The 23,058-nt window shown below is 39.5% G+C and overlaps 1 protein-coding gene across 3 annotated transcripts; it reads right to left on the bottom strand.

Annotated features, from left to right (window-relative positions):
* Nucleotides 1-6,147: 6,147 nt before the first annotated feature.
* Nucleotides 6,148-23,026, bottom strand: rbm17 (RNA binding motif protein 17). 3 transcript variants are annotated; one of them, XM_082510076.1, is made up of 13 exons: nucleotides 22,925-23,026; nucleotides 22,374-22,521; nucleotides 20,754-20,870; nucleotides 19,583-19,749; nucleotides 19,227-19,339; nucleotides 18,913-18,963; nucleotides 17,488-17,623; nucleotides 17,178-17,329; nucleotides 14,795-14,839; nucleotides 10,732-10,808; nucleotides 10,425-10,523; nucleotides 10,274-10,346; nucleotides 6,148-6,446 (listed from the first exon to the last, which is right to left on the bottom strand). In XM_082510076.1, exons 2-13 carry the CDS (start codon nucleotides 22,494-22,496, stop codon nucleotides 6,343-6,345), a joined length of 1,257 nt encoding a protein of 418 aa, XP_082366202.1. In that variant the 5' UTR covers nucleotides 22,497-22,521; nucleotides 22,925-23,026; the 3' UTR covers nucleotides 6,148-6,342. The 3 variants fall into 3 exon arrangements, with proteins under 3 accessions (XP_082366202.1, XP_082366204.1, XP_082366203.1); XM_082510078.1 differs by having other exon boundaries at nucleotides 17,488-17,602; XM_082510077.1 differs by lacking the exon at nucleotides 22,925-23,026 and having other exon boundaries at nucleotides 22,374-22,546.
* Between the last annotated feature and the right edge of the window lie 32 nt (nucleotides 23,027-23,058).

The following is a 23,058-nucleotide window of genomic DNA, read 5'->3' as shown; positions in this document are numbered from 1 at the left end:
AGAAATGACAGACAAATGATACTGAAAGAAGCTCAGGTTTGGTTAACAGCTGAAGAACCTGGAGAGGTTTAATGACATATATACAATGACATATAGACTATATGTCATGACATATATACAATGACATATAGACTATATGTCATATATATATATATATATATATATATATATATATATATATATGTCATATATATATATATATATACAATGACATATAGTCTATATGTCATTGTATATATGTCTATATCATATAGACATATATACAATGACATATATATATATATATATATGACATATATATATATATGTGTGTGTATTATTTGAAAGGTTTTAAACACTTGCTCTAAAAATGTCACTTTGTTAATTTTAAACGTTTAAACATTTAAACGTGTTTTTTTTACATTCAGTTATCCTTTCCCAACAGACTGAGCAAATACAACTGACTTTGCTTTGCAGTTGGCTTTGTAACTTAAGCCTGAGTACTATAACAACAGTCTGCAAAGGGAGAGCTCAGAAAAGCTGAGCAGACAGACAAACTGATACATTACTCTCCAACTATAAAATATCAACAGGCATTCTATGATCCCATTACTGACTTTATAATGGCTTTTTAAAAATGTATTGACGTGTGTGAGATCTTTCTAAAAAAAAAAAAAAAGTGCCACATAGTGACATCAAAAAAATATGGGACAATCTGAAACTTCTTCATTGCCTAAGTTGGGACTCCTTCTGACCTCCTTTCAACCTTTTCCCCAAACCAACCATGATTCTCTACATCGTGTCCTGTTTACAGAATGAATCAGAGTGACAAACTCTTTCCTCTTGGACAAACAGTGGGCACAATAGTTGTGGAATTTACATCCATTGTAAATATTCATACCACGCACACTTCCCCCCCTCCAACCCCCAAGCTGATTAAGAGTTAAACAAGGTCAGGTTGCTAACTTTACCTGGAGGGTTGAGATATGTTCGGAGTCTGAAGTGAAAGGGTTCAGCTGGAATGACTGTGAAAAAAAAAACATATTTTCCCCAGAAAAAGAAAGCAGGACACATATAAATGTTTGTAGAAGCACTGACACAGTTCTGGAATTTTAGATAATAATATTATCACACTCCTTCCACCAACTGTAACACTGGAGGGTTTTTGTTTTCTTTTTCTTTTTTTTGGTCACAGCCACATTAGTCCTAATTAAAGGGGCTGACAGTGCTTTTTCTTATTTTATGTCTTATTAAATATGTATACTGTTCTAACTATGGTCTGATTAGTGCTGATCTCATTTCTAAATAATAAGTAATTAAGTAAGGGATTACTTAAGTAGTTAAGTAATCCCTGTGATCTAAACAATATAAATGCTCCATATCTACAACCCATATTCTGAAAACATAGGGATGATGTAAAATGTGAATAAAAATGGAATACAATGATTTGCAAATCCCATAAACCTTCAAATTTTATTCACAACAGAACATAAATAAAGTTATTCGATTAAACTGTAGAGGTCCACAATTTTAAGAAAAATATTGTTGCACTTTGAACTGGTTTATATTTTCAATTTCATGATGCACCAAATAGTTTCAATAGGTGGAAGGTGTGGACTTCAGACGGGCCAGTTCAACACCCAGTCTTCTACTACCAAGTCATGCTGTTGTAACAGCCGTAGGGTGCAGTTTAGCATTGTGTGCAAATATGCAAAGCCTTTTCTGAAAAATATGCCATCTGTATGGGAGCATATGTTGCTCTAAAACCTGCATATACCTTTCAGCATTGATGGTTCCTTTCCAGTTGTGCAAGCTGCCAGTTGGTCAGGCAATGATGCATTGCCATACCTTCAAGAGAAGCAGGTTTTTGTACTGAGCACCAATAACAAGCCATTGTTATTGGTGTACTGAGCACCAATGACAATGCCTCCTCTCTGGCATCCATGTTTTCCAAATGTAAATTAAACCAGAGAAGAGTTTTACACTTTCCTCAGTCCATTTTAAATTAGCTTCATCCAAGAGAATATGCTGGCATCTGGATCGTATTTACATATGGGTTCTTCTTTGCATGATAGAGCATTAACCTGAATTCATGGATGGAACAGAAAACTATGTTCACAGACACTGATTTCTGTAAGTGAGGGCCCAAAGTTCACAAACATCCTCTATTAATTTATTCCTTCATTCGTCCCTTGTGCACAGATTTCTCCAGATTCTCAAAATCTTTTTATATTATATACTGTAGGTACTGAGATAATCAGTCTTCACATTTTTACATTGAGAATTATTACTCTGATTATTGTTTCACAATTTCCTTTTCTCTAAGGTGTTACAATAAAGTTTAACTTCCAAGGATTTCTGAATAAAGCATTTATAAAGTTTAGCAGTTAGATGTTAGCAGGAAATTAGCAAGTTAGTTCCCACCTAAAGATGACACACTATGTTCCGATTGAAGAATTTCTAAAAATTGTAAAATGCACAGCTCTGCTATAACTTTCTATCATATCATCATAAAGCAGAACTAAACTTCAGCCAGGAAAGCATCTGACATAATCCATCCACATCACAAGGTTAGTCGTTATATGTTGCCGCATGATTTTGATTACTTGATATGAAAAAGTCCTGATCCTAAGTAAGATCCTGAAATCTTCTGAAGTGCCCATGGGCTGCAGTGTACACCATGAGATTTTAAAGATTTCCTAATTTGCTGGTGTGCAAATAAAACGCTGAAGAGACCAAGAATGAGGCTGGTTGCTATCCAATTAAACAAGACACAAACATCCTAAAAAGATGACAACCTCAATTATTGCAATAGAAGCTTGGACCTGGAAACTGGGCTGATATGTCATCACCTAACAAGTGGATAAGCATAGAAGCCCCACCCACCTGCTGTTTATTAAATGTTTTGTTTGCATGAGCTAGCCAATCGGACGAAAGCTAGCTTAAAACATGAATTAAGGGGCGAATTAGCAGGGGAATAGCATATGGTAAAAATGGTCAGCAATAAAGAGTTGGAAATGAGCAAAAAAGTGTTGAGATAAGAAAACTGCTGATGACTGAGCAAAACCATAAATATATATATTTAAGACTGCTGTTGCTTCATATAATATGCAGGAACAGTGACAGTGATGCAGACTGTATTTTGTCTCAGGAGAGTAAACTGCTTGTCTGTCTTGGAATGAGCTCCCATAAAAATAGCTGTTAATCCAAATGGGGCTAAGGCTGTATAGGCATCTGGTAATTAAAGCATTATTTTGAAGGGAAACTCTTGATTAAGTCTTTTATTTGACTGACATCTTTCTACACACAAAGGGATTTCTGCTTTGTTATCAAGTTTTACACGGAGGACTAATCTCATCTTGAACTGATGAACAGAAGGACAAAGTGATTACAGTTAAACGTTTAAGAAAATAATCACAGTCTCGAAAGTAAACATGTAGTGTTGAGCTTTTTGAGGAGTCATACTGATAAAATTTACAGACATGTATTTAAAAGTAATGACTGGATCATTTGCAGTACTTCGCTTTGTGCATTCAATTTGCCCCTAAGTAAGCACTCAGTTGGGAGGAAAAAACTCCCTCTTTAATGTGAAGAACACACAGACAGAAAGGTGAGAGAGGACCAGGGAGACAAAGGAAATGAGCAACAATATAACAATAAACACTTAGCTTGTTGATATGTGTGTGTGTGTGTGTGTGTGTGTGTGTGTGTGTGTGTGTGTGTGTGTGTGAATGCATGGAATGAAGGGGAGGAGAGGTGATCAGTCCATCATTTGAGGTCACGGGAGCCTAACTAAGGGACATGTCTGTGAAGGTTCTCAGTCATCCAGGTCATCATAGTCAAAGCAGCTTGCAAAGAAAAGCGTCTGGACTTCTTTAAGTTGCTTGAAGACGTTTCACCTCTCATCCGAGAAGCTTCTTCAGTTCTAAGGTCAAATGGTGGGGAGTCCCAGATTTAAACCCAGTGGGAGTATCACTGTCACCCACAGAGGGACAAAAGGACCCCCTGATGATCCTCTAATCGCCTGAGCCAAGGTGTGAAAATGGGTGCGGGTCCCAATCAGCCAGGGTTTCGGGTGAGCTCATTGTGAAACCTGGCCCCACCTTATGAATTCACATGATAAGGTGGGGCCAGGTTTCACAATTGTGAACTGCGATTGTACTCTTTTTTTTGTATGTACAGTTTCGCATTTTCCTTGCAACATATAAAGAAACGAGGGTTGGCTCAGTATCTTTGGACAGTACTAACCTTTCTTTAATATTCCGAAATACAACTTGTGTGGAAAAAATGTAACAGCCACCTCACTAGGACATCATCACTACATCACTACAGGCTAAATGTATTACATTTCTGGATTATGCCATCAAACTGTGCCCCCTAACACACGGTGTAAGGTCAGGATTGTAATGACCTCTCTGCGGGCTATTCTGTAAAGCTATGGAAGTCACCTGGAACCAGTCTTCAATGAACAAACAATTTATTATGACATGATTTAGTTTAGTTTAAAAACTATTCAGAAACCTTGCTTAACTGTCTCTAATGTGAAAGACACATACCGGATTTTAACCTCCAAAGTCAAAGTAGATGTTCCCAGTATTTTTGAAGGCATGTCGTTAACAAGGGAATTAGTTGTAGTTTTGGACCTGGCCATAGATGTTGAGCTCTGCCTGTGAGCACAGAAGTCCCACTCAAGTGCTCTTGTGTTTGCAAGGGGCAGCCAATCAGACGAAAGCTGGCTTAAAGGGAGAAGAGTTCAAACTGTTTGATTCCTACAGTGGATGAACTGAGGGCTTCCATCAAGGCCCAATAGAAGATAAACAAGGAGAGTAGAGATCAAGAGAAAGATGACCCTTTGAAGTAAGAGCAGAGCAGTGGTCTTCAATTAGCATGCATTTGATATGCAAGTGGCTGTGGAAAATTCATTTTTGTCACCTTGTTGATTTAAAGATCAGAATCTGGAGTAATATCTTGGACACAAGTTGTCATCAGGATAACTACGAAAGCATAAACAGTTCTTTCGAATTATGCCACCAGCAGCCAACATGTAAATAGTAATGTACTCGGGGTAACTTCCTGACAAGTGCTGCACAACACTGTTGAAGATCAGCCTGAGAATGCTGCAGGAGGCGACCCGATAGTTGTTGGGGAGCATACCACACGTGGGATATGATTCACATGCAAGACGCTTTACGTCATTTACACTGGAGTGGCTGACAGGAAAGAGACAACTTACAGCAAGTGGCCTATGGTGGAATCAAACTGAGGCCAGTGCAATAAATATTCAAGCTCAGTACATGGTGTGCGAGTGTGCGCTCCACTACGGGAACTACTGTGAGCAAACATCGTGGCCACCCCCCCTCAAGTTGCACTGTTGACACATTCGTTAGTTTCATAGACCAAACAGCACTCTGCTGTGCATGCTCAGGACACGCGCTCAACATCAAGCCCTGCTCCTGGCTTGCACTCTGACACAAACACACTGCACACGCTCAGTAAAACACTGAATAATCAACTTACATTTTGTTGTTTAATTTAATGCTCTCTTAGCTGGGCTTATTTCATAATCAAAATGATCAACAAGAGCAGTCGATCAAACATTTGATTTTATTCCTCAGCTTTTACCCATTAACTCCCATCACTTCAACCTTTGACCACTGCAACCCTAAATGAATGGAATGATTAAATCTTTTAAATGGGTCTCGCTTCTTGTTTCTGTTTCTCTGTCCAACCCGTTTCCCTGATCTGATTTAAACCTTCTCCAGTGGGATCCTTCCTGACGTTTTTCACGGGAACCTCCAGGGCCCTTCTGGCGCACTTACATAAGTTCTGAATGAGGCTGGGGTTGCGTTCACTGTCCCAGTCCCCTTCCTATAATCTGGCAAGGCTAAATCAAGACAGTCTCTGCCTGGGGATGTGTTAACACTAGCGAGGAACCTGCGTTATGTCAGACAAACTTCAGACAAGGAAAGTAGGCTTCCTGGAGATACAACATATGATTGGAGTGGGTTTCTAGAGTTTAACCTCTCGTTATATTAGTGTTCATATTTTGACACTTAAGAACACAACGACAGTCAACATGAAGAATGAGCTTTGTTGTCTTAACTAATGAAGATCTAAAACCAGAAACAGAAAATTTTCTATGTAAAAATGACAAAACCATCAACTCAATGTTGTTTATATCCTTTATTCTTTTTACATAAAAGGTTTTTTGTTTTTTTAAACACAGGACAAACAAGCCAATATACTACAGACATGTATCACTACACAGACTGCTGTTCAGGAAATATAAAAAAGGTTTATGTACATGTGGGGAGATGATGTGAGCTCCTTGTGTGGTGGTTCTTGTAGTTTCCCAGGGTGAATTCAAACCTGCTCGCCGAGGTCCAAAACCCGAAACTTGTCTAGATTGTAGAAGCAGGCCTTGACAACTCGCCCACCGAAATATCGTCCGTTCAGATCCACAACAGCTGCAAAAGAGAGGAACAATTAATGTCAGAACCTGGGAAAACAAAGTAGAGTCATATGCAAAAAGAACAAAATCCACCACATTTTGGGACATTATGTTTCAGTCCACCTGACACTGGCAGGTTGCACCTTGCATCATCCAGGAACTCATTGATGCTTCCGAGCTAGGAGGAAATCCCCCAAGGACACCCATGATCTCATTAGGAGCATGTTGTGATATCAGTAATGCATACATGCATGTGGGGCTTACCGAGTACCATTTTGAGTTGCTGCAATGAAATTTCAGCCCAATGGACCAACCTCCTTCATTTTCACATACAAATGTTGATCTTTTTCCATCTCCATGAAACAAACGTGGCATCTTTTCACTCCAAACATTTTACCCAGTCCACATCAGTATAGATACCCAACAACTCAGCTGCATGCTGTTTTGTTTTTTTAACAATATGGCTGTTAAAAAGTTGTACAGTTGAGGCTGCACCCTATTCTGATATTTACTGGGTAAGCATGTGGCCTTCAATTAAAAACACTGATCAAAACAGGCCCATCAAAGACATCAGAACACCGATGCTGTGGAGCATCTGGCACAAATCTGGAAACCTTGTGTTTCTTTGAAGCAGATCCCTACTAACATGAGAATGTTGTATCACTTACGCACAGGAAGAACAAAACACAACAAACTAAAACAAAGTCACTATTGTCTCAATATGTTTTATGGTAGATTTATTCTCTGTGACCTCCAAAGATCAGTTCATCTCTCCTTTGTAAAAAATAAATTATTACACTGTTTATGAAAAACAGCCGGCTCATGCTGGTAGTTCCCAGCAAACAACACTCAAGAAGAGAAAAAAAAGAAAACTTTTTTTGGCTCTCGTACGTCTGCATTCTAGGAAAATAGGAAATTTTATGTCAGGGTCATTTCCCAGGACCGTCTCCTAAAGATGAACCACTGAGGTAATGATCCTTTAAAAAGGACGCGTCTTATCCGACTGTGTGAGAGAGGACAGGATTCAGCATTAGTCACTGAGGCATGTGTGTCCCAAGCATGATAATGGATCTTGAAGGACGCCGGAGATCACTTCAGTTGGTAGACAGCCATAAAGCATGTGCATATGCACAAAACAACATGTGTTATGACTACAGCAGCTAAGGGGAACATCTTGATTCGTATGGAAACAGATGGTTAGTGTACAATTGTGCATCTTTTCAAAGATGAATTCAGATCATTTTTTAAACGTGCTTTCTTCACAAGGGTTAGAGAGCAATTATTTTATGTTATGGGTGCGGATGATTTACAAAAGTTGTGCTGTTTTCTAAACGCAGGCGCACTCTGTTCATTTCAATGTGACTCGCACAATCTGCCAAGAGCTGTGGGTAATTTACTAACAGGACAAGCATATCAATATAAATCAGTTGTACATGTGTACGTTCAGTGTAGGCCTACAGTGGCAGTCATGAGCTCGTTAGAATGGAAACAGGCTTTAGTAATTGCTTCGATGTTGACAGTACCACCATAACGGTTCTACGCTGAGAAAGAGACAGAAAAACACCTATTGCCAAAGTGCATGCAGCTGAATTTGTGTAACCCATGACAAAAAAAAACAAAAAAAACAGTCATGTGTTAGAGGATCACGAGATCATGGTGAAAACCATGTGCACCTTTTATGACCCTGAAATCAAAATGCTTAACTTTCAGTGTAATAAAACTTAAAAAAAAACTTAAGAGACATTTTTTCCTTAATAAAGATTTATTAACATAAATGCATCAGACCAACATCCATATCCAAGGCCTGAATATACTAAGGACAGGGTCCAAATTCAACATAGTCATCCTCCCTGTTCTTGCCATTCGTCAGCTGTTTCGCTTTGACCCTCCGTGCAGGCTGTGAAATAGCCACAGAAGCCGCAGTTTACAGGAACCAGAAACCGAGAATTGAAGAATTGCAATAAGTTTTGCTGCCGCTGGCACTGCGTGACTCTTTTAGTTTCCAGGTCATTTCGGAGTTCACTAAACAAATTTAGAATTAGGTGGCTTTGTAATCCATCCATTTTTAACCACATCCTCATCTGAAATTAATAAGCGCACCCTTAACTTACTGCGATGTCTCCTCTACAAAGCAATAACCAATGTGAAAAAAAACTGTTATTAGATATACATCTTATGCATAGCAAAACTTAAATATTCCCCTCACTAAATTTTGTGCCCTGAGAAAGGAACTCCGAGTAACGCCTATGCAACAGGGCCAATTGCAAAAATCTGAGTTTCCACCTCTCATGTGCAATACTGTCACTGTGCTGTTTCGGTAAATGCCAAGCAGAAAGTGCTAAATGTCCAACAACAGATCTAAATTCATCATTATAAATCTTTACAACTTCTCAGAAAAATGACAAACTGTTCCTTTAACTATTGTCATTTACTATCTGTAATCTAATGAAGGTAATGAACAACTTTCTGTTTGAGGACAATGTGCAATCGCCAGGCTCTGTAACCTTTCCATCACCTCATACTCACGTCAGCAGTGAAGAGAACCGACAGGATTATTTAGCTGGTTTCTATGTAGCCATTAAACCTTTCAAAGAATAGCCGGGAAAATTTAACTTCAAACTTATCTTCTTGGGTAGTATTGCATTCCTTCAAGCGTGAACACTACTGTGATGTACTGTTGTGTTGCCACTGCTTAAAAAACAAAACACAAAAAAAACCTAACAGCAACAACTCTGCATGTTGATTAGTAGTGTTCTAGCAGAATACAGTATGTTTCAGTATTTGAGAGGCTTTAGCCGACCGTCTGACCTGGGAATCCTGTCACCCAAAACTGCTTCTTACTACTTTTGAGTCACTGTCACGCTCACCCTGTCTCAACACTGAAGACAGCATCGATCGCTTTAACGGGGAAGTTGGCGTTTGCTTTTTGTGCACATTCAAGATGAGCGATAAAAATCAGAGAGAGCGGTCAAGATCAGAACAGGGCTTAAAGGGAGCCATCAAAGGGTGTTTCACAACCGCGCTGTTTGGTCTGTTTAAATCAAATGTAGACAGATTGCAGTCAGATTGGCAACACGCTTGATGTCTCAATTGGTGGATTCAAGTCTTAGTTGCACATGATGACCAGAGGTGCACAAAGATGCAACCTTGGAGGGGAGATAAAAATCAGAAGAAAATCAGGTTTAACTGGGTTCCAGCATATTATTTACAGCTACCGTGACGGACACTAAATACAACAATCACCTCCGGCCTGTGAGTGCGAGAACATGCCCTCAGACTTCACTTTCCGGATGCTTCGTCATCACCTGCAGAAACGGATCACTTAGTGTGAGACTTTTAATTTGATTCTTTATGGCAGGTTTTAGTGTCGTTCTTTGAGAACCTGCCCTGCTTTCTGAGAGCTGTGATATAAGCGCGGTTCTGCCGGTGCCACAGGGAGACGCCTGGGTCACAAATGATGTAACACCGCAGGGAATGGGAGTCTCACCTTGTTTCCGATCTGGGCCAACTCATTTAGAATGGGACACATTTTCACCCACATTATTAGAGCAGTTATGCAATGATTCCTCCCCCCCAAAAAAAAGAGAAAGAAAAAGGAAAAGTGCGATGCTGTTACATGAAGTAATTTAGGAAACAGTCGCCTACATATGCAGACTGAAAACCATTGTTTAAATGAGAATGGAAATGTCTGAGGCAACCACTTTCATTATGAACAAGTGCACAGCGAGGAAGTTCCTCAAACTCCTGTGACGCTTGAAGGCAACATGGTCTGATGCAAATGCCCGATATCTCATGAGTTGAGGCCTATTCCAGGGATGGCGCTTAAAAGAAGTGAATACTGACCTTTGATGGCCGACTCCACCCTCTCAAACTCCAGAAATATTCTGACGGCTTCATCATCTGGCACCTCTGCAATCTGACAGCGGAAAGAATCTTCACGCTTCTGTTTTGATGACTTTACGTAAATCGAGTTTTATAAATCACTTCATCTCACCTCAAAAATGACACATTTAACTACTTTGCCATATTTCTCGCATTCCTCTTTCGTCTCTCCCTCCAAGTCCTCGTCCACCTCTCCTCGCCCCACCATGTTCTACGAAGGGAAACGACACATGTAACCAAGCTGCACGGGACATCAGACTAGTCATAATCTCATATTAAAACTGCAGTCTTTCCATCACCCCAGTGTTCTGTGTTGAAATAATAACATGTGCCACTTATAACCCACTGATCATTTTTCTAATGATATAGTAGCCAAACCTAGAAAGGGGGAATTTAACAGCACACAGGGATACACGTACCCTCAGCAGGACCACCTTGGTCGGGTTTTTCAGGATCTCAGTGAGCGGGTTCGCGTCAGACTTCTTGGAGGAGTCAGCTGATTGGAAGAAAACAGAGGTGATCGTAATTTTTTCCTTATCATCAGAATATTTACAGGCAGCAGGTATGCTGGATGGAGCAACAGAAGGTGTCGGACGATAAGTGGATTTGTGCGGGACTGTTCAAAACTTGGGAGCTTGATTCAACACAGATGATAAATGAAACAATTCAGCAGTTTGTTTTGCGTCAGCTGGTCTGATATCTGCTTCGTCTGACATCCAGTTGGCTTTTACTGTGCTGCTGAGAAGCCACTCTGGGTCGTTCTGGGTCATTCAAGTAATAAAACTGTTACGATTTCTGGAAAGTGGCCAAGTTGCCAGTCTCACTCAAATACTGAAATGTATAAAACAAAACAGAGCTGAAGTTTTCCTGCTCATCTTTATATTTTTCTGTTTAGATATTAAGTTAAACAACTAAAAAAACAAACAAACAAACAAAAAAGAAAAAAAAAATGCAATTTCCACACTATTTTTCCACATTTCGGAAATCTAAATGACGACCTGACAAAAGTATTGATATTACTAATTAATAATAATAAGGGGTAAAGGGTGTGCTTAAGCTGCTAGCACATTTGAGAATATGAGAGACTATCAGAGTAGCTATGTTCTTATTTGACAGTCATTTAACTGGACAATAAACAACGCTGATAACAGAGCTCAAGTTATTCAACAGCCATACAGATAAGGTAAACATGGATGGAGCGATATCCAATTGTGCCCTCTAGTGGTTAAACAGAAACACTGACATGTTTAATGCCAGGGAGGAGTCTACGGAAGCGTAGAGCTGCCACCCAGGCAAAAGAAAAATACAAGTGTGTCACGTTATAACGTGAAAGGTTTATTGTTCTAACAAGATACTTTTCCTGTTTGTACAATATACTTTTCACGTTTGAACAACATAATATCACGTTCGTACAATATCAATATTATATTGTACGAACGTGATAATTATGTATATTGTAATAACGTGATATTATGTTGTTCAAAAAACCCTCATGTATACGAATTGATGTTAATTGGGTTTTTGTTTTTTGTTTTTTAAATTTGTCAGAATTTTCCATAAATGCTCCAATTTTTAAAAAAAAGAAAAAGGCGGGAATTTTAAGGCAATTATGTGAATGCGCAGGCTTTACTGGGTTAAGTCATAATGGAATACATTGCAGATTTGACTTGTCATAAATGATTGTCCAGGGGTTAGGAGAACAGGTCAAAGAGCGAAAACTGCACAGAAGCCAAACATTTGATGAAAAGCTGTTGAGAGGGGAAAATAAGGGAGACTTGAAGCTTGTTCGCATTGGCAGCAAAGAGCATGCTGTACAGGCAAAACTCTGCACCCTGCTATAAGAAGCACAGACCAAATTCAAAGCAGGAAAGACTTAACCTCCTAAGACTTGAACCCTTCCACGGCATGCATTTTAATTTCTCTTTGATATTTGGGCATATTGGGGCCCAATGAACGTAAAAACAAAGAATTACCAGATCTTTTTTTTACCAGATTTGTGTCTTTAAGAAAAATAAGAGCCACATATGAGAATATTCGTTTAAAATTTTGATAGAACAGTAGCAGTATAATGTCCTTGTAAGTGGATATCAGGCCCTTGTAGAGCAAAATTGAGTATTTTGGTCTAAATAACCCAAAAAGTGATGTCCACATATGTGGACGCCAGGTCCTAGGAGGTTAAAATTAATTTTCATATTGAGGCCGGGTTGCAGCTTCAGCCTGGGCGGCATCACAGCATTATAGCACAGCAGAGCATTTGTGTTGCAGATTGCAGTACATAACCAAACTACAGTATTGTTTGATCGAATCGCATTTACAAAAGTTACAAAAAGGTGATCGAGGCCAAATTGATAAATAGAAGATAATTAGGGGACTCATAGTACGTTTATAAACAGCATGATGTATTGCCATGCATATATGATTTTTAAGTCAACCAGCTGTGGAATCTACTACAACACTTAGTATCCAGACAGTGTCTACCGCAGATTACGTGAATAATGAAAAACTGGTATGGAAGACGATATAGTAAAAGAGGATTTTATAACTTAATTTTTTATGACATTGGCTTATTTACATTAGCCTTATGGTTTACCTACAGTAGCACCTGGCAAAAATAACAAGCTGGAAAGAAAGTGCTTTAGTAGGCTGGAGGAATTCACATGGCTTGAAAGCCCTTAGCATAAAAGTACAATTATACAGTTATTTATCCAACATTAAAGTTTTGATATAGACCCTAAATACAGTAAACAAATGCAGGCCATTTAAACTTGACTTCAGATGTACATGGAAATATGAATATTCAAGATATGATAAATTAGATACTAATGTCATTAAATTAAAATAATAAGATCCTTCTGAAGCTGTTACAGGTGCACAAACTCAATCACTTTTTGCCCACTGGTAGGTGTCTGCCAGGCAACATAATAATATTCCCATTATCTGATACAGACAAGAAGCTTCAGGGGACTAAGATATGAGCCAAGTTTGGGTTACTCAACTCCTGATTATCAGATCGAGTTTGTAAGCAAACAAACAGACAGAGATTTGGTGTTATATACTGTTGATGCTGTATCGAGGTTGTCATATTATAGTGCACTGCATAATGACGCCACCAGAGGGCAGTCTCTACATGTGAAACACTGAGTGGAGCTAAGTGAGCTGTGAACAGGGTCATAGACAGAGTGCAAACAAAACTCCTGCTGATAAAAGTGAGCCAGACAAAATGGATACAGCTGTGTGCAGTAGGGCTGCACGATTTTGCATATAATGAGAATCACGATTTTTTTTGCTTAGAATTGAGATCACGATTCTCTCATGATTTTCTTTTCCAATATAAATATTTATTGCATTTATTAAGTGCACATCAACTTCGTAACAGTTGAGACTGAACATAAAAACCATAAATGTCTCACATTTTGTCTTTGCCGCAAAATGTTGTACTGCTTGTAATTCCGTCTCCACCGTTGCTCGACACTGTGTGTATACAGCAGGTAGTGATAGCCTCCATAATTTCTTTGTGCCTGCGGGAATTCGACGGGTATGGGGAAGCGCGGTATAAGGTTCCCGTTATTGATGTTTGGGTGGTTGACCGGGACGGATTTTCTCCTGTCACTTTCTTGGCCTTTACAGCTTCATCATCTCTCACGTGCGCTCCGTTGTTTTTTTCCCTGCCTGCTGGCTTCTGTATCACGTGGTATAAGGCTCCGCCCTTGTCATTTGTTTTCATGCAGATTATGTCCCGGATCAAAATGCGGTACAATCGTCATCTTTTTTTTTTCTTTTTTTAATCGTTGTCATTTGGAAATGAGATCGCACATATGTATGAATTGAGATCGCGATTTTCTAACAATTAATTGTGCAGCCCTAGTGTGCAGTATTACCCTTGAGAACAGATACACACTTTATCTCCATTTAGCGCACTTTTAGCTACTGCCTGGTGTCAAATGTGGCAACAAACTCACATCAATAAGCTATGGTAGGTGTCCCAAAGTGCAAATGTCCTAATTAAACAGAAATTTAACCATTAAACTAATCATCTACTCTTGAAGTAAGAGAACACCAACTTAATATGATCAATGTTAGCAGTGGAAGCACTAGCAGCCTTCTTTCTTTGTAGGTCAAAGTCCACACGTCTATATTAAATGTGGTTATGCAAGGTTCCAATAAAGTAAGTTAGCTTTGAAATAATCCTCATCTACTTTACAAGCTTATAATACCCCCAGTTACCATATGTGATAAGTCAGGAAGGTACGAAGGTATCAATAACTGGATGTGTCCAAGCTGACAGCTGTTTTAACACAAATATGCTGCGTAGAGAACATGGATGCAGAGATTCATGCTAATACAATGAATCTGTGACACGTGCATAGAGTAACTGTGTGACAGTATGCATGTATATAAAAGTCATGCAAACACAAACTTTAAAGATGATCCGTGTGGCACATTCTGCAATATGAAAGGGAGAAAATGGGAGTGGAGGCCAACCTGCAGAGCCTGAAGTCTCAGTGGCACCTGATTGGCTGGAGCCTGCTGCTCACGCGCGCGCGCACACACACACACACACACACACACACACACACACACACACACACACACACACACACAAAAAAAATGAAAAGACATGCATGTAAAGGTCACTGTAAAACATCTAACTGATATTGAAATGGAATCTTGCTGTGGTCACACCCAAAACAAAAGTATGTGAAAACAGTGGACGGCTAAATAATCCACATGCTCACACAGACCAGGACAGGCTTGAGACAATAAAAGCAGCTTTTGATGCAGCTGACAGATACAGAAAATCACGTTAAAGCAGACAGGGTGAAAAGGAACACAGAAAGGCGGGGTGGGGCATAAACATCAGAACACGAGCGGTAGGGCTGGGCGATGTGGATCTTGAGGGGTAGGCTGAGAGTAACGTGCTACTGGAGCACAATGTGAAGAAATAAAAAAATAAAACAAAATTTAAAATCCAGTTGAGCTAACCTAGTTTAAAGGGGTCATAAAAGAGTATTTTATAAACAGAAGCCAATAAACCAAAACTGTAAAATTGATGGAGACCTATATATTTATTTATTTATTTTAAATTATATGGCGCCAAATCACATCAACAGTCACTTCAAGCAGCTTGATATTGTAAGGCAGTGATACTCAAGGTTTGGCTGGGGACCCCGAGTGGGCTATGAAGGTACTGCAGGTGGCCCACAGCAATCACAGAAATTCAGTTTGACGTTATAAACATTTACAGTTACATATTTATATAAAATGATTCATTTCTATAAAAAGGGAATTAAAACTGGTAATAGGAAGTGATTAGTTTGTGATATTACTCACTACTCTGACTATTTAGGGCAGAGTAGTGAGTAATGTTGCTCTTGCACTGGAACTTGGGGCCCAGTGGTAGGTGGGTCACACAGTGGCTCAGCACTTAGCATATGACTGCAATACGTTTTAGCCATTTAGAGCAAAAAAGCCTGTGTTGCTTATGGTTTTGTTTGGTTTTTTTAAACCGAATTTTTAGGAAATGAATTGCTTTCTCTTGTAACTTGACTTTTCTTTTAAGATTTGGCCCATGGCATTTTCTGGTATTTAAGTGGGCCGCAACCCTCTTGAATTAAATGACTTTTGTAAGGAAAAGACCCGACAATAACACAGAGAAAACCCAAAAATCAGATGACCCCCTATTAGTAAGCACTTGGTGACAATGGGAAGGAAAAATTCCCCTTTTAACAGGAAGAAACCGCTGGCATAACCAGGCTCAGGGTGGGGCAGCCATCTGCCGTGACCCCACAGCCACACCAGGCACACATGTGCCTGTCGTAAATGCTGTTAGGAGTCTTACAAGCGCCTAACTGGCACGGTTGGATGGCACAAAGCTACAAGCACGAAGCCAAAGCTTTGGGTCCGACCTCTGGCTTTTCACTCCTGCATGTTTAGGGTTGAGACCCACACGCTGCATGCTTCAGGTAACACTGTCATTATAATATACAGAGGTACAGTGAACTTAACATTGAGTAATGGAGGGAGAAGAATCCTTACTAGACACGTAAGGATGATTATTACAAGCAGCAGAAATCATTTTACAGTGAGCTGATGGGTTTGCAGTATTTCAGGGTTTTAGTTCTGTTTTTACTCAGAGATTGGTCCATCATGGGAACATTAACACACACACACAAAAAACCCAACTAAACTGTAATGTGCCTATTTACACAAGTGGCACAGAAACTTTATTAACACAGATACAGTCATGACCTGACTGCAAATGATGATTTGTGTTTTCCTACAAGGTCTTTTTGTATGTGCCAATTTTACCCACGCTTAGTGAGTTCAAGTGTAAACTGACTCACTAAGTCAACTCTTGAAGCATCATGAAAGAAAACATTAGCTTATTGCTTTGCTTTCTAACCAGCTTCATTTCTTAACGAGGCTTTTAGAGTGAAACATTTGCAGGAATTTGTATAAAAACCTAAACTGACAGTCTGACACATGATTACAAATTAATATACATTTCTTAATTTGTATATTTAGTTAAGACGTAATGCCGTTTTTAACAAATGGCAGTCTTATGTTTAAAATAATGACAGTAGTTCAGCTAAGTGCAGTTTAGTTTTGGTTTTCACTGTGAGAGTGAGCATAGAATTCAAAGTAATGAGAGAGTGGGGGCAGGGGAGAGAGCCGTAAACATCTATATGACTGCACAAACATTTATGTGACACAATGATCAAATTATAACTCGATCAACCAACTTCTCTGATCTAACCTGCTAATGTACCGTTTAAAAACAAAACAAATACAAAGGCATCGCCCAGCCCTAAGCTAAAGATGGAAAGGACAAAAAAAAAAAAAAAAGCACAAAGGTCGCTCTTACGTTTTTCTGCTGCGTCACCTATGATGATCTTTCCACCTCTCTTGCTGGTCTTTTCCACGGACAGTGCCGTGCTGAGGCCTTGCTCGTGCTTCCCGAGGCCCTGGCCTTCTTTGAAGCCATATTTCTGCATAATCTTATGGGCCACTGTGCCTCTGCAGGTGAAGGAGAATTAATGAAACATTCAGCTATACAGTATATATAAACATGATATACAACTGATTAACTGTAGTACTTAACTTGAAGTACTTTTTATTCAAGCAGAAATAAATGAACTATATAAATCTACTTGTTGTGTAATATAAGCACCCACCCCATGTTAGCAAGGAAGGAGCTGGTCGGTCCGGGTGGTGAGCGGGGCCGGTCTGAGTCTTCATACATAGGTGGAGGGATGGCCGCCTTTGAGCCTCTGGCAGGACGGCCCTCATCTTCATAGGAAAATGAAGAGCCTGAGATCACACACACAAACAGAAAATGGCTGATGCAGTAACAAAGGGCTCAACTGCAATGTCAACATGCATTCAAAGTAAACTTTAGGCATATAAAGGTGACCTATTATGGTCATTTGAAGCGCCACATCTTTATTTGGAGCTGCATGATTCACAGTTAGATGGGGGTTGGTAAATACAGCTATATTCATCCTGTCTGAAACCATGTTTTAGTTCCTCTTCCTTTAACTTTAACACCACCATCATTCCATTTCCTCGACAGGCCGCCCTGTAGTAACCTGAGACAAACATACACGATATTGCCAAAGGCATTCACTTAACAACCGCTGACCCCACTCTCTGATTTTACATGACCTGCTGCTTCATGTCTGAGTTGTTGTCATTTTCAATCGTTTCTACTTGGTTATAATACTACTAACAGATGACTGTGGAAGATTTAGCAGTGAAGAAATTTCATGACTAGACTTGTTGCTATCCTATCACAGTACCACACTGGAATTCACTAAGCTCCTGAGAGCAATCCATTCACCCACAAACATTTGTAGAAGCAGTCTGAATGCCTGCATGCTTGATTTTATCCACTTTGGCCGTGAGTGAGTGGGTGAGGAAGCACTTTTGGAATTACAGTATATGATATCCACTCTTACTGCCATTATATGGTTCTAGGAGCAGAAAGAAATGAGCATTCAGAAGTCTGAAAGCTAAATTTTTGTACTGTGTTAAAGTTAAAAAAACTTAAAATGCAGTGTGGCAGTACACACTGGCTGCCTTGTGTCCCGTTCTCTGTCGAGATGATCCCACACTGCTTCAATAAGGTTGAGGTTTAGGCTTTGAGGAGGCCAATTCATGAGTGATAGTGTTCCAGCATATCCAGGTGTGCCTTTATCTATCCAGTAAAAACATACCTTTATCTACCAATGCGTGTAAACACACTATTAATGTGTGCTATCATGCTGAAAAACAAAGCCACTCCCAATCAGATACTTCTCAGATGGTATTGCACGGTGGAGCAAAGCTCAAACCTGACAATCCTGACTTTACCAGCCCATCGGTTTTCACAAGATCCCAAAATCTGTGTGTCACGTTCTGTGTCCATGACACAGAAAGAAAATTCAGATATATTTTAAATGAAATTCTACTAAAAATATTCAAGCTCATAAGCCCCATTTTCCCTAAAAATCCTAACCCTGCAGGAGAAAAAACCCCTACAGTTTCTCTTCATTATTCTGCAGTGAGCCAGTTGTATGCTGCTACTAAGATAAATATCCCCTCAGACTTATCAGACTTACCATCTCTGTCCACAAGGGAAGATGGAGGGGCAATGGCTGCTCCACCCATGCCTGAAACAGAGACAAAAACAGATCAAACAATCAGGCAAGTGGGTTTTACTTTTTGTTTTACTTTCAAAATAACTTCAGTGATCAATTTATGATAAGAAAACAAAGACAAGTAATCTCTGGGAGGGGCACAAACCATCTAGGGTGTCAACTGATTTGAAATCACGAGACGCTAAATGTCTAAACAATGTGGATAAGGATCAGATCACAGATTATTTTACTTGCAAATCAGAGTCAAAACATCATTCAGTGTTTCAAGAACTCACTTCTTTTCCTCCTCTCCTTTTCGTACTCCTCCTCCTCATCCGAGTCTTCCTCTGCTGCCGGGAAACGAGAGAAACCACTGGGAGCTCCACTTTCGTGTCTGTCTTTCCTTTTCCTGCAGACACAACGCCCACATTCAGGATTTAGTTGTCTGCTTCATTCAGTTCATTTCTAAATCAAAGTAAAGATCCTCCAAATTCCTGAAAACTAATAAATAAAAATCTATTTTAATCATTTTAAATGTGGAAGAATAGAAAGCTTCAAGTATTTTATTTCATCTAGTTTGTCAATCTTTAGCTTGTATAATACATCGCCTACTGAGGAGAATTTAAAACAAAAGAAAAGAAAACAGCCATACTTTTCCCTCTCTTCAATTTCCTTCTGCCGCTCCTGCTCCCTCTGTCGCTGCCGTTCTTCTCTGTGACGCTTCACCACCTTCTCGTAGTCATTGGGGAACATGGGGTCATACTCGTCTGCTAAGGGGATCAGCACATCACTAGCAGAGAAGGCACTGGGGACTGCATCCTAAAGCAAGAACCAGCAACATATGAGTGAGATAAATGAGTTCCTTTACAATTTTTACACTGGACACTGTTATATTCTCCCTCTGCATCTTTGGCAAAGATCCAACTGAATTAAATTTAAAAAAAAAAATTTAAAACAGCAAAATACAGACAACATGAAAGAACTGGTTGACAACATTACGCTATAGAATACTATATGTAATACTAAAGATAAAGCTGGATTTATGGCACACGAGGGGTGGATGAACGCAGGGGAAATGTGGTTTTTATACATGTTTACGCATATTAGACTGGTGATGTGATTCTTCAATTATCTTTATACCTGCAAAGCAAAGAGCAGTTGTTTTTAACTAAAGAAATAAAACTTATTTCATTCCACCTTGCTCATCTCTACTGCAGCGCTGCCTCACTGTCACCCAGAAAGGAGCGACTGCAGCTCCACATACACTCATCACTGAACCATGACGACAGCCGTGTAAATCTGTTTCTTCCTGTCTCATGTAGAAACTGAGAATAAGCTTGAATTTAGTATCTGACCAGTGTCCAATAAAGAAGCAGTGGCTGCTGCTTATCAAACAAATCAGCAGATTTATTTTAAAAACAGCATTCAGTCTCGACTTGATTTGGAAAGAGTTTTATTTGTAGTTCAGCAAATCTCATCATATCCGAGGAAGCATTGACTAAAAGAATCCTTGTAAAGCTTTCCAAAGGTTGCTGGTGTTACTCTACAAATATGCAACCTGTCACAAAGTGAGCCTTTGCTTTTAACATTCAGCCTGCAAGCCACGATCAGAGAGAATGTGAACACACAGCAACGTCAGACACGATCACCACCAGCTTTGTCGTTATAAAAGACCGGGTCTAACAGATATTTAAGACTCAAGTAATGCTGCACAAACAGCATAATTTGTCCAGGTGTTTTTCAATATTTCCATACTGACCAACCCAGTAACAGTTTAACACTGGTCTTGAGTACCCATCCATAACAAACACTGTGAGCCGTACCTTGAGGCCAGCCGCAACATGTGGAGGAGCGTCTGTGATCTGTCGCTCATCACTGGAACTTCCTCTCTTAAGATCAATGACAGGCGCCAAGACGGTGGTCTGCTTCATCCGCTGGGTCTACAGAAAAGAAAAAAAAACAACAAAAAAAAAACAGCATAAACAAAACAACCAATTAACCTTGTTCTTCTTCTGATCAGTGACTGTAGAAATACATCAAACAGAAAACCATTTGCTCCACACTGGCATGACAGACAGTTGCTGCGGATATGTTGGCTGCACATCCCAAACATGCTCTACTGAATTGTAATCTGGTGACTGCAGAGACCATTCGAGCACAGGGATCTCATTATCACATTCAAGACACCAGTCTGGGATTATCTGAGCTTTGTGACATGGGATGCTATCTGCAGGAAGCAGCCATCAGAACATGGGCACACAGTGGTCATGATTGGATGGACATGGTCAGCAACAATACTCAGAAAGGAAGTAGCATTAAAAAGAAAAAAACCTCAGGCTGTATAAACAAGCCCAAATTATGGCAAGAAAACTGCTGTATATAGACAAGTTCATTCAGAGATGCTTTTCGGCATACTCATTTGTGGTTTACTCATAGGGGTTATTTTGTAACTCAAATAACCACTATGTCGCCCAGGGCTGCAATGATTCATCAAGTAAATCAAATATTTCAATTTTAAAAAAGTTTTTAAACACAAATCTTTTGCTTTGATGCTTCGTTTAACATACGACTCTGTAGCGTGCCATTATCACCATGGAAATGCAAGCATTTCACCCACATTTACATGTAAAAACAAACCTACAATAGAAACTTATTTAGGAGCAGCATGTAAATAATAGGTTTGACCAAATTAAGTCCACACAGCCGCCAGTTTTCAACAAAAGCACTGATAACACAACGGCAAGAGTGATGATGACGCTGGTTTAAGATGGAGCCATATTCTTTTTACACATACACAGATTGCAAAGAGCAAAAAGGCAGAGCCGTTACCGAGACGGTAAGCTCAGGCTGAGTGAAAGAAAACTTGTTTCAGGTGTCCAAAACATCAGCGTGCTTCCTGTGATCAACATTAAAACCTTTACTGGGAAAAAGTGAGTGGGAGTCCTTCATCAAAGCACCTGATCAACAAACTCCAAAGTGATGAAAAGTGAGCTTCGTAGCTGCTCCATCCACGGCCATTTGTTTATTTTTTTTTTAAAAAGTCCTGTAAAGCTGCAGAAGTTTTATTAAAATCTGCAGAACTATTAACTTAGTCTGATACTGTGTTTAAATCATACAGCTTAATGAAGGCTGACGGCAACCGCTCAGTTTTACATAGAAGGGAAGAATGAGGCAAGACTGGGATGTACTAGACCAGATTTAATTCAAAACATTCATAACATTTTTCAGACCAAATGTAAAATAATATAAAATATTTTGTTAATTAAATTACATTAATATTTAACAATATAAAAAAAGAGCTTTTTTTACAAGCTAATAAAAATGTACACATGTACACACATAAGCACTAGTATCATCATTTCTGACCATCTTATAAACAAAAGTGTACGTTAAGCTTGATTGAATGACAGCCCACTATAATACATGTGTAGTACTGCACGCACCTTGGCCTGTGTCAGAGCCGCCTTCTTCACCTTCAGCTGGGACTGTAGCAGCTTGAAGTTCTTGGACCAGCCTTCGGTCTTAGTGTCACTGGCACCCACACCGAGGTCATCATAGAGCGACATTGCTGTCCGTCAGTGCTCCTGTTGCCTTCGGACACACAAACACGTTTCACTTCTCAATATTTATCGAGCCTACGGTATCATCATTCAGCCCTTCACTGCTTGGAAAAGCAAAAAATTAAAAAAAAATTAAATCGGTTATAACGTGCAACAGCTAAATCACAAATCTCCGCTATAACCTTTTGTGATTCCGTCGTTTGATACTGAAGCAAATTTCCCAGGAGAAACTGGGAAACGTTAGCTAGCTAACGAAAGCTAAGGCTAGTGTTGCTAATGTCTGCTCCTTATGAAATGTGTCAAGAAAAGACCCAACATTCGTTCCACTGTCTCTATAGCTACCACTATTAAATAGAATTTAAAATTAATTACAAGTCAGTTCATATTAATCTACTTTTTTTCTTTAAAAAGGCTAACCAGCACATTTGATATACCTCCTCACTGCTCGTAACGGAAGCCGGAGCGCAAAAACAAAAGCCAAGAGCCAACATTTGCCGGGATTTTACGGTCTTGCGCCATCTGGCGCCCGGATGACTCATTTGAAACCAGCAATTTCTGCAGAAATATG

The sequence above is a fragment of the Aulonocara stuartgranti genome, assembly GCF_965226115.1.
Source record: "Aulonocara stuartgranti genome assembly, chromosome: 17".
Classification (NCBI taxonomy): domain Eukaryota; kingdom Metazoa; phylum Chordata; class Actinopteri; order Cichliformes; family Cichlidae; genus Aulonocara; species Aulonocara stuartgranti.
The sequence above is the reverse complement of the archived record's forward strand: the minus strand, read 5'-3'. Positions and strand labels throughout refer to the sequence as shown.